We start from the raw sequence: 13,114 nt of genomic DNA on the forward strand, positions 1-13,114 counted from the left end.
TTTCTCTAAGTTTTGTTTTCTATAATCTGATCAGTTTAAATTCTAATGCATGCTCATCACAAGGCTAACCAGTTAAAAATTCTGAAATGATATTACTCAAGTAAAGAAAAAATGAAAATAAACATTATGACAGCAAATAAAGTGCAATACAACATCAAGTGAACAGACTGCTTTGACAAAGTGCTCCCAAAAAAACAATCACTACCATATAACCATAATACACACATCAAATCTACCTATAGGTGTACAAACATGCTGTCAAATGTAATGTAAATCAATTTAGGCCAAATCTGGAGTTTGGTAAAAATCAACCTATTTTGCTATATCTTAAATTTTGTCTTGTTTCAAAAAAAAATAATTGAATTCTATGAAACAATAATTTAACTTGTTAAGTTATGGGAACTAAACTTTTACTTCGAAAAAGAAAGTAAAAGTTAAAATGATTTTAAAACAAATTTAAACCTTAAATATCAAAATTTATATAAATGAAAACAAAGAAACTTTTAATATGATGATTTCTACACATCAAACCTACCGGCTGAGGGGGTGGGGCTGGTAAGGGCTCTGGTCTTCGTTCCCATAGAGCTCTTTGTTTTAGTAAAGCTATCTCATTCTGTAATTCTAACATCTTCCTTAATTGTTCTTCTCTCAATCTCTGAAGTTCTCTCTCCAACTCATCTGAAGTAAAAAGATAAAAAATCAAATTATTCTTTTTTCTTCATAAAAAAAATGTCAAGTCTGTAAATGAAACAAATTTTCCATAATAGAATACCAGTGATTTATATGATATTGGTAACTCAATGAGACAGCAACCCAACAACACAAGCAAATCAAAAGACATCTAGAGGGCAGATGTTTTATATAATGTGTAGATGTAATTACCATCGCCTATTTTAAAATAAGATATATATAATATAATATTTGTATCAAGTTTCCTTCATTTAACACATATAACTAGTTCATTCTCAACTTCCCGAGGTAATTATTGACAGTTGAACCTAAGATCAATGGAGAATACATGCATCTTGGAATAATATCTTGTTGACCCCTTTTTCCCTCAAGGATGCAGGAAAGGACCAGTATATTTTTATCATCATCCTACCCAGGACTACAACAGTGTAAAACAATTATTTAGTAAAAATCACCACCCAAGATGTTATTGGAAGTTATGGAACAAATTGATTAAATGAAATTCAATTATATATGGATTTAAATGACATCAGAAAAGCAATTTATCTCTCTTTGTACATAGAAAACATTCAGTTTCTATATCTGTAATATGCACCTTATATGAGGTGACACCATGCATGACATTATATATACCAAACTTCATAACAGAATTTTATATTGCATGCTCTAACATGATCATTAGGATAATTTGAATTTAAAAAGTTGAAATTCCTAATTTGAAGTATATTTCCATCAATCACGTGATATATGTTTGGTGTTTTTTTAGTGTGTTGAACTTCAGCATTTGAATATGAAAAGATTAGATTCTAATGATGCATACATTGATTCACCATTTCTTATTAGAAATATATCTGATAAGTTTTCTGAATAGAAGTTCTCTATGCTATGTTATTAAATTCTTTTTTAAACTTACTTGTGGTTCAATTCACTATTTTGTACTTTTGTGTAAGTTTTTAATATTTTGTACTTTGTATAATTGTAGGTCAAATGAAATTTGTGTGAAAATAAAATCTTTTGATTATGAATAAAGAAAATTTTGACAATTTATATGCCAATTCAAGTATCAATATTTGATCTTTAAATTCTAGTCATTATGTGTTATAAATATTTGTTCTGTGTAGAAATGATTCTTTCAATTGCAGGTACAATGTATTGGTGTCTTCCAGTCTCATATACTAATGGTGTATTTCCTTACTGAAACAGCTTTTTTATATAACATGTTTCCACCTTCTTTTTACAGTTTTTATTTATTTGCTAGCAAGGCAATGTTTAGAATATGTCCTGGGTTCATTTCTACATAAGTAATTAGTCTCCAAGTAAACCATATGCACATTGGTAGTTCCAATAATGAAATAAAATATAAAGGACTCCGTTGAAAACAAAGACCAGTATATACAATAAGTATTGGTGTCCTGACCTAGTGGCCTTTGATATTCTACTTTCTTGTAAAGCTGACCCTTGTGTGTTAAAAGCTCTTGTTTTTAACTGCAACTTATCTCCTAACTAATATCCTTTTCTCTATTTCAAAACATACATAATTATAGCCCATATCCTAAATAAAATTAGGTTTAACAGTTCTTCCAGAAATCAAATGCATAGATGTTTCATCAACAAAATCTTGAAATAGACAACTTTCCAGTTCGATACATTTCCGTCAAAAACTCTGGTTTCAGTGAATGTCATTTGTGCGTTTAGGGGCGTCGTCACTCCCATTCCAATGTTGAGCGAGTGGTTGGAAAACTATAATTCTATATTGTACGAATTATTCGGCAAATTGAATTCTCAAAATTGAAAATCAGCACTGCTGTCATTAGGGAATTATCATTAAGTACCTACAGAACAATCATTATCTCTAGTTTATCCTGCACAATGACGATCACTAAGACGCTTGATGAATGTTAATAGTGCAGGGATACAGGGGACCCCTCTATCTGGTAAATGACGTCATAAAGGCGAGTATAATTGACGAGTTTTTTCCGGTGACGGATGAACTTGAAAGTGGTCTATTGACATAAAAGCAGAGTTAAGGGCATACAATACAGTTACAGGGGAGGTAATGACGTTGCTAACGTAAAATGCTATTTTCGCGACGTCAAACTGTGACAATTTTCGACTGATTTTTTTCATTCAAACTGATTAAATTTGAAAACGAGTTCATGGACCCCTATTTTTCAAAACAGCAATTTGTTTCATTTTGCAAGTAGATTATGTGACCCAAATTTTATAAAACTGTATATAGAGGTTTTTTTTAAATTTTGATATACATGCAGCAAAAAATGACGTATTTTTCTCAATTCATGAACATTTGATAAATATGAGTTATTTCTGAATAAAAAATGCATAATCTTTTATGATACTTATAAAATACAGAGATTATTCATTATTTAACAAAAAACAATTTGTGTTTATCTTTTATAACAAAAAAGTCATGTCTTTCTTTCGAAAAAGAAATTACGGCCACAAATCTGAATTTTGAGCAAGTATATAAAATTTGACCTCATTTTACTCAAAAAGTAGCTCATAAAGGTATATCTTTTATTACATATTTGATGAAATCAGGTAAAAAATAGCATATATGCAAATTTTCACGAACTTGTAAAAACAGGATCAAAACTGTATCGTATGCCCTTAAGTCATTATCCACAGATATATCTTTGATAGTTAATGAAAAGTAACATCTTAAAAATGTATTTCCATAAGAAGTATAAAGAATATGACATCTTTATGGCAAAACATAACTAACTGCAACATGTTTTTTCATTCTTTTATTTCATTAAAGAATAATATAGAAATAAATAAATTAAATGCCCCACTAAATGCAAGCAAATAAAATGTGTTGACAAATATAAATTACGATACACAAAGTTTCTACCAGTTTTATGATGAATTGATTGGAATAAATGCAAAAATAGCTTTAAAAATTACTAAGATTTATAACCTATACAAAAAAAGCACCACATCAAGTACTCTATAAATGCTACATGTATTGTCTTTGCAAATGAAAAATTATTAAGATCCAACATTTAAAATTCAAGAATCAGAGAACTTAAAAGACTTTTACCTTTTAAATAAAAAAACAACATTAATGCCAATGGGATATTCCAACTCATTAGTCAAAAAATGAACTGACATTGCCATGACAGAAACCAAAAAGATGACTATAAGACAAAAAACTGTATAATAAAATGAAGATTGAGCACAAAACCACATAAAAAAGGGGGATAATCTCAGGTGCTCCTGAAGGTGTGGAGCTTCTGCTTCACTAGTGGAACTAGATGTGTTGCTTATATACGTAATGCCAGGTGATCAAATCAGAATGTCACATTCACAGAATAGAGGAAGGAATTGTGATGACGACATTTGGAACATATGTCATCATTTGTATATAGGTTTATCCAAATCATTCATTTTCCATCATGTATAAATTATCTACATTGAATTACACAAATATATCATTGCTGCAACTTTAATTGTCCTGATTCATTGATCTTTATCAAAATGACAATCTAGAAACTTTAAGTTCAAATAGTTTCCATCATTTTAAAGGAAGCCATTCTTGAACACCCAATAACACTAGTGTGGAAATGAGAATTGGTGTCTTTTTTTAATTAAAAGCAATAACTATTCAAGAAGGACAGATATACCTGGTAAAAGAAACTTTTCCTATCATGTTAAATCTGTTTGTTATTTGTCATAGATAGATAAGTACATATATAGTATGAGGTGCTACAAATTCAAACAAATGAGTATTCTTCTTTTTCTTTTTAACTATAGCTACTATTTTTATAATCTTTAGACAGAGCCATGTTGAATATCATCCTAATCAATTATACAAATTAATTCTATGAACTTCCGTTAAAAATCAAATGAAGTGATTGCTTAAGAACTGAGAACACACGTTTGAGCTGAAAAGTTTGTTTAAATTAAACAGTTGCTTAGACTACAACTTTTAAACCACAATTGGATATTACTGCTAGTAATATATTGATAAAAGTTTCCTGTGAGAAATGTTTGGTTTTTTGTTTAGATATATTTTGATGATTTCATAGAGTATTTTTATTCATGATTAGCCTCTACCAGTGTAATGAATGAAATTTAGTATGTGACAATTATAAATACATGCAAAATATATGGCAACATCCTATCAATGTCTCATGACACATGTCCGTTTAATTTCTCCTCCTTGTATGTTGTTGTATGAATGACATGATTATTATCAGGATTGAGTTCTTCTCTTTGTTTAATTGTCACAGTCTCATATTTCATATCATTCTTAGTTTTGGGATCATAATAATCAAAAGTGACTTTAGATTGACCAGTTCCAGGTTGAGAAGCTCGGACAACACCAACCAAGTCAGAACCAGTAAAACTTCCTTTCCTCATCTGATTTTTCATTGGATACTTGTATGAATCAACATCGCCGCCAACAATCTCACTTCTTATGGAACCTTTGTGAGATCCTTTATGAGATCCACTCTTTTTTCTTGGAACATATAAAGATTGAGTTCTACCTATATTATGTCTTTGGGCAGGAAAATCTTGGAATTCATTAATCTTTGGCAATGGTTTATCCGGTAAAATGTTTCTGTAATGATGTCTTTGGTTGCCATAGACTGGTTTTGGTCTATTTTTAGATAAATTCTTCTTTTCAGTTATGAATGTGTAATCAGAGCCAGCTGCAAAGTTATTATTTTCCATTTTCTGAATTGGTGGTAGAACAGTTGTTTTGGACTTTTGTCCTGTTATTGAACTTAAATCCAATGGAGGAACAACTGGTTTTTCAGAAATGTTTTTTCTTGGGTTGTCATACCCTAAATTTTCCTCTATTGAAGTGTCATTTACAAATTTCCCATAATCCTTTGTCTCTGGTTCAAAATCCGGTTTTGTAAACTGCAGACCTTGCCATTTTGCATTAACTGTAGATGTGTGCTTAGAATTTTCACCATGCAAGTGATCAAAATGTTTGTGATAAGAATGCCCTTGACCTTTGCGATAAGAATGACCTTGATATTTACCTTCTCTGTCAGATTTCCTTTTATTTTGAGATAAAAAGTTCTGTTCTTGTAATAACATAAGTTCTTTATGTAGTCTGTCGTTCTCCATCTCAATCATATTCATCTTCCCCGATAAATCAGGTTTCTTCTCTGAAAGAAAAAGAAAATTGGGACATCAATAAAAGGTTATGAATATTCTTTAAGAAATAAGGATAACCTTGAAAGCCCTTCAAATTAATTCGTAATTTTATCCCAGAAGTATGCATTCAACTATTGATCTTTTTCTGGTGCTTTTAAAAGTCCTGGAATCATGCCATTCCATTCCAATTGTGTTGTCTCATTGCTCTCATACCACATCTTCTAACTGTTAACATCTATTTTATTTGTGATGAACAAGTCGGAAAATACAATGTTAAGTTGTTTTTTTTTTTCAATCTCTGAATTGTATGCAAAAGATATGGATCACAACAAACAGACATTTTAAACTGAGAAATGCTCTTGTTATGTGTATTACCTCTATGTCTGTTATCATAAGTTGAATTCTTCATCTCGTCCTCGATTCTCTGAGCCTCGGCCTGCATCTGTGACAATTGATCTAGAACATCCCTCTCATTCCCTCCATTCTGAAGGTAAGCTTGTCTCATGGCACTTTAAAATAATTAAAATAGTCAGTACAACTGTGTCAAGGTGGACATAGTTTACTATCTTTTATTTGATATATAATACATCATTGGCCATTATTAGGACAAATAGTTGTATTGAAAATAAATTGGTCACATAACATGAACTACCAGCGAAAACAGCTTAAAAATTATTTATGGACTATGATAACAGAGTACAATAGTATTTTTATAAAAGCAGCCCTATTTAAGTATAATATGTATTCACAAATGTGAATAGGAACCATCAATTTCATCTTACTGAATATACCATTTCTATTCACGATTTGCACAACTTTATTAAAAACCTCAAATTGAATGCTACTGAATAATGAGGTACATATAACTGGTAAAATAGAAAAGATATGATCTAAAATATAAGTTGTTTTTCAAAACATTCAGTCATTTACTTAACCCCTTGGTTCTATCTCTGAAAAGAGACGAAAAACAGTTTAATGTAGAACACAAATGCTACAATAGAAATCACTTACTAGGATAACAATGGTAAGAAAAGAGCCAATTAATTCAACATAGGCCTTTTCTTCTACTCACTTTCAAATCTATTATACATATTTCAATAACATTCTTTTATGCTTACAATTCCTTAAAATATAAATCAATTCCGTTATAAGAACACAAATCCTGTTTTACATCAACAAGCTAAATAATGATAATCTGTCAATATTTAATTTCAGAATTCAGAAGATCCTAAATAATGTTTTTGTGTTCTATTGTTTACGATCCACAATTTGTACAGAAAATGATGGCCATTATACTATATTTAAGAAGACATTTCATCAAATGTCATGATTAAGCAAGAATTTATTTGAAATGAATATAATATGAACAACATTCACTTTAGTATTGTTATATATCAAGGCAAACTTATGTGGAAATGTAGATATGCAGTTAAGCCAACCAAATCAGATGTTATAATTGAACAGAATTTCCTGACAATTCATTTTACCCTTAATTTACTTTGTAACTTTTTTCAGTACAACAGATCATTTTTATTGATGGATAATCCATTAATCATTTTCAAAAGCAATATAATCTAGTATGTTACAGTATAAAAACAAGGATATTTGGTATGATTTCCAATGACACAACTATCTTCCTGCTTTATATGAATAAGACTGTGTGACCATAAGGCAGATACAAGATGTTTCCACTCCAAGGAGGCTCAAATCTACAAAACTCACCTGATTTCTGCTACTAATGAACTTCCATAATAAACAGGATAGATATATGATTTCCTCTCCTTTTCTTGAGGGGGTGGAGGGGGAAGAGTCTGCTGTATAATTGGCTGAGGATAATTCATAGGCTTTTCTACTTCTCTGGAATAAAATATTACAATAGATATATAAACAATGTATACATGTACTTGTTACACTATTAGTAAGGTGAACATACAGTTTTCACAAATGCCCACTATTGTTTTAAAGTAAGTTGCCAATGCCACAGTGTCATTTCAATTTAAAACATAATGTATGTCTTCAGAAAAAAATTAAACAAGACTGAGAAATATGCAATTGGAATTACTTTCTTCTTCTTATCATTAGCGCTAAAAGACAGATCAGGAAATTGAGGCTCAGTTTTACAAGGATTCATGAATAACACTTTACTATGTCTTGAGGTCAACTGCCACAAAGTTGAAACTCCAAATGAACAATGAATTATAAATAAAACTTAAAAAGCATTTTGATAACTTTTTATGGTCAATGTTGACAAAATTTATGCTATACAAATCTAATCTACTGAACTTTTTCATTCATAAAAATTCTATTTTTACAGCAGTTCGCTGGTAAAGAAAACTGTTTCTTACCAGAACTACAAAATATCCAAAAACATGAAAAGAATTGTCATTTTAAAATCAACATGAATGTTTTAATAACAAATCAGCATCAACAAAAACTCAACAAAACAAGTCAATATCAACTGGTTCTAAAATGTAATCAACTTCAAGAACTGGAAACCAGAACAAACTGTACAACCAACCTATATCTTGTATAACGATGGTGTGTTATATTTTGTGACAGGTCATTCAGTTTATTTTTGAATTCTGAGAGATGTCTATGCATGTCTTCTGACATGGTGTGAGGAGAAGATGGTTGAGAGCAATGTGAACAGCTTCTCCTTTTATCAGAATCAGAAGAAACTGAAATATTGTCTTTTGATTGGTTGTTAGGGGTCAAACTCCTTACAATGTGTACACTCATTAGGGAATCTTCATTCAGTTGTATTGACTGATCTACTTTAGGATGAAGTGACACCAAACAGTCAAATTCTGGATCATTAAAAAGTTTTTCTTGGAATATCTCTAATAATTTTCTTGATCTTTCAATATTTTCTTCTAAAATGTCAAACTTGCTGTGGAAACAGAAGAGATGCAGTAATCTGACATTGAACCTTTTTATGCTGATATACACACTCCATAAAGGTCTTGAAAAGTACCATTACTTCATAAAGATTTGTGGTCATTATCTAAATTCAATATCAAAAGGGTACCTACATGTATCAGAGGCATAAAATACTCATTAAACAAATGGATTGTATGTTTTAGTATAATATATCCAAAATGTTCTCTGCAGCACATTTTACATTTAGTTTCTATTGTTTCTTACTTTAATAACAAACCCCAATCCTCAAAAAGATCATATGCTTTAGTTTATAAAACTGATATTACAAAAATTATTTTACCCTTATTTTGTTGGTTTATTTTTTCTTTGACCCTCTCTGTTTGAGTTAACATTTTTTTTAAATGGATAATAACAGTCTTTCCTATTATGTACTTACATAACATTAACCCGTTTTTGCCCCATTTCAAATAACTGCCTTCTGAGATCATTTAGAGACTTTTGGTTCCTTTCCTCCTGAGCTCGAAGTTCTGCTAGTAGATCTGCAGAATTGTCTTTTCCTGGCACTCTTTGACCAAGTTGTTCTAACCGTCTCCGTATATCTATGTTAAATATCAACATAAAAATATCACTTTCCTGTCAATTTATTAACTATATACTAGTAAAGCGTTTATTTAACATGATCATACATCTTTACACTGCAGAAATTTTCTATTTTTTGATAAAATCATCTCTTGAATAGAAACATATCCCCAGTGCAAATATAACTGCTTTGACAAACTAAAATATCAGAGACCAATTACAACTTGAATTTGCACCACTATTCCATGCAGAAGGCTGACAAATAAGTTTGTTAACACGAAGAGTAAAATAAATGCTGAATTTGTTTTTCCTTTACCTTCTCTCTGTTTTTCCAGATCTCTATTTTTGATCTGTAAATATTCCATCTGTCTGCCATGGTTCTCTGCTAACTGTCGAAGCTGAGCTTCTTGGTTTGGATTATAATGTGGATAGTCCTGAAATTAATATATAACATTACTACCTTCATTTCTACTTAGGTATGTATTACTCTGATACAACTCAACTTTAATAAAGTTCTCTCTTGGCTTTTACATTTTTTCCCCATATCAAATAAACAATAACCTTACACAGGCTATATGAGTTAGTTCACAAAAACATTTTTTTGGCTCAAATCAGGTCTATGTTTTCAAGGGTTTCCATGCAAATTGTGATCTCACAAAAAGCATATTATGGGTTAGGTTGACATTCTGTCCTGAAAATCTGGATTTCTCAATTCAAAAAGTCACATTTAAAACTCTTATTTTGTTATTTGAACGCTTGGTTGTTTCCTGAAATCTTGAAAATCTAATCGCTCATTTTTGTCTATTTTCACCAATTGCAATAGAAAAGTCATGCAAAAAATCTGATTTTTCTATGAATGAAAATTAAATAATCATCTAAAAGGTAAAACAAAAACTTTAATTGAAATGTATATTTGTAATTTTATACAAACAATAAATTTAAATGAAAACAATTTAGTAACAAAAGAATGTCAGAATTACAATTCTATCTTAAAATGGTTTTATAATTTGTAATGACAACCAAGAAACATATCCACTTTTTTTGTTGTGAAGAAACAAATATTCTGTGGGTATAATGTCATGTTTTGTAACATGTTTTGTTCAATTCAAATTTTAACATGTTTTGTTCAATTCAAATTTGTATTACAATCAACTTTGTTTGACTTTTCCATAAATATTAGAAGACAGTAAATCCAAACAGTTTGATATTAGTAGTTTAAGTACTTATTATATCATCAACCAGGACTATCTGCACTGATTTACAAGCCTTTTTAAAACACCTAAGCCATTTCCTAGCCTGTATAAATATCTAGTTTGAAGAATTGGGATTTGGAAAATGGTGTCAAAATATTTAAAAAATTTAATTTTACAAAGATCCATGACAAATCATTTTGAATTTTAATTAAACAATTTAACAAAATTCCCTGATAAAATATTTTGGACTCTTTTTTCAAAAAAGACCTAGAATAAAATATTTTTATACTTTTTATTTCAAAAAGATCCATGACCAAACACAATAAATTGTATTACTGATCTATGATAAATCATATGTATTTTTGACCTCAAAATTTGTCTATAAAGTAAGAAGTTTTCCAACTTTAAATTGATTACTTATACTTTAGCTTTCTTGATTTACGTGAAGTGGTGAATACAACAAATTACAATTTAGGATCAAAATAAATAAATGACACCCTGTCTGACTCAAAGAAATCTATCATCTCTTACATTACTCATTAATATCTTAGGAACAGGGTATTTCAATAAAACTTATTATCACAAATGGCAAAATCAAATATATTTGATAGATATCTGACTTTAATTTGACAATAGTAAAAACTTAATATAATAAATTATCTGTCAACTTGGAGCATGTACTGTATACCTTTAATATTCAACACTCTTATACCTTTTTGGGTACTTTATAAAACAAATTCTATGGTAGTGTAGAAACTTTCAACTTTGTATAAAAGGGGATATGTGTACTTGTTCATGTACAAATAATAGTTAGAAATAACCAATACATGTAATCCAAAAATCTGCTTGGGCCACACAGAACAATAAATTCAGATTATAAAATCAAACTTGAAATCAAATCTTCAACAAAATTAACGTACTTTTTTTTTAAGTCATTACAAAACCTAAATATTCAAAAGGATTTCATCAATTTGTATGCAAGACAACAATATAATGTTTTTTTTTTAATTATTTCTCAATACAATGCCACCAATGACTGCATGTGCTCCCCATTACATTACTATAATGTGTAGTTTTCAAATTTTAAATACAAAACAGACCATAAATTAATGGAATTTGCAATTTTCTGGTTTGTAGCATTCATCTGTAATTATAAAAATTGTTTATTTTTTGGCTGTAGTTTTATAGAGTTGTAAAAAGTTTGACAAGAAGCACATATCCATGTATGAAGTGGAAAACGAAATGTGCCTTTGTCAAAGCTTTAACACCCAAATAAAACCACAAAAAGAAGCAAGGCATTCTTAAAATGAAATTTCATGTATTTTTCAACAAGAAGGTACCACTACAAATTGAATGTTCAATAGGCAACTGAAGGGTATAAAGATTATCAGGTTACTGAATTTTTTTTCAAAACCTAGGGTATACAACATTTAAAAACAATTCTTTATATAAGTTTGTATATATACATGATAACAAATGAAATCTGTTTCTGCGGTGCATAACTCAACATAGTTTCATATATTTATATTCACACAAAAATACAAAAATACAAAAAAACAAAAAAACTTTAAAAAAATTAACAACTAATAAAAATTCTAATTCACTCACAAACTATTATAATCATACATTCTATTATAATTAATTGACACCACTGTATAAAATGTGCTTCTTATGTTATTTCAAACACCCTGCACCATTAATTTGTATCACACCAAGTCTTTAAATGTATGACTATTAGAAATAAAGAAAGCAGTCATAAATTCAAGGACAGTGTATCTCAGTGAGTACCCACCGATTTGATTCTAAGCTCTAATGCTTGAGTACCTATATCTTGAGTTCCTACTCTCCCAAACTGCTTACTCTGTGAAAACATCATGAGTAACAGAAGTATTAATTATTAGTTCTTAAAAGAATTTAAATATTTTCTTGTCCTCAATATTCCAAGTACTCAGAACTAGATTTAGACTGCAACTACTCAAAGGTTTTTGAACATAATCCCTAAATCCTAAAGTCTATAGGTGGTGTGATTAATTGAAAGTGCAGGCTTTACAGTTGACAATTTTCTCACTTTATAATAAGTGTCAGAAACATTTTTATTCATTAAAAAATTAGAATTTTGGACCCAAGATAAAACAAGCACTTTTAATAATGAATAATAAGACAAAATATATACTGGAAGATATCTGATACATACTTTCATAGAAGATAACTAGCCTTTCAGGAAAGTACATTCTCGTGCCAGTATCAGACATTGGAGATATATTTTCCTCATTCATTGTTGGAGGTAGAAAACTTACCTATGATAAAAAGAGATGTTTTCAAAATCCTTTGATGGAGGTATATTACTCACCTTTCCAGGTAAATGTAAACTCATGAATGCTGGTATCATGTATAGGATATCCTTGCTGAGGAAGTAAATGTATACTTATGCTAGTGTAAATAATTAAAGAACCTTAGTGAGCATGCTCACATACCCCACGTCCCCACATTGTCATTGGAGAAATTAAATAAGTGTAAGGAAAAAAATTGTATAAGAAAAAATATTGAATAATAATTTCCTGTCAATATGCACATCTACATGCATAGTTTGTCCTTATTATCTACAAAGTTTCATGAAATTTTGTTGTGTGGTTTGAGAG

At 29.7% G+C, this 13,114-nt stretch overlaps 1 protein-coding gene across 5 annotated transcripts in view; it reads right to left on the reverse strand.

Annotated features, from left to right (window-relative positions):
- LOC134692134 (uncharacterized) overlaps positions 1–13,114 on the reverse strand; it is a 56,595-nt gene that overhangs the window by 33,156 nt on the left and 10,325 nt on the right. For 4 of the 5 annotated variants that reach the window (XM_063552573.1, XM_063552564.1, XM_063552590.1 and 1 more), the window contains 7 exons: positions 9,599–9,716; positions 9,140–9,302; positions 8,342–8,713; positions 7,546–7,680; positions 6,199–6,332; positions 5,706–5,834; positions 536–678 (listed from right to left, as the gene is read on the reverse strand). In XM_063552573.1, the coding sequence (XP_063408643.1) occupies positions 536–678; positions 5,706–5,834; positions 6,199–6,332; positions 7,546–7,680; positions 8,342–8,713; positions 9,140–9,302; positions 9,599–9,716 (1,194 nt within the window). The remainder of the gene's footprint in view (positions 1–535; positions 679–5,705; positions 5,835–6,198; positions 6,333–7,545; positions 7,681–8,341; positions 8,714–9,139; positions 9,303–9,598; positions 9,717–13,114) is intronic. The other variant, XM_063552596.1, reaches the window with a different exon arrangement.

The sequence above is a fragment of the Mytilus trossulus genome, chromosome 1, assembly GCF_036588685.1.
Source record: "Mytilus trossulus isolate FHL-02 chromosome 1, PNRI_Mtr1.1.1.hap1, whole genome shotgun sequence".
NCBI lineage: Eukaryota > Metazoa > Mollusca > Bivalvia > Mytilida > Mytilidae > Mytilus > Mytilus trossulus.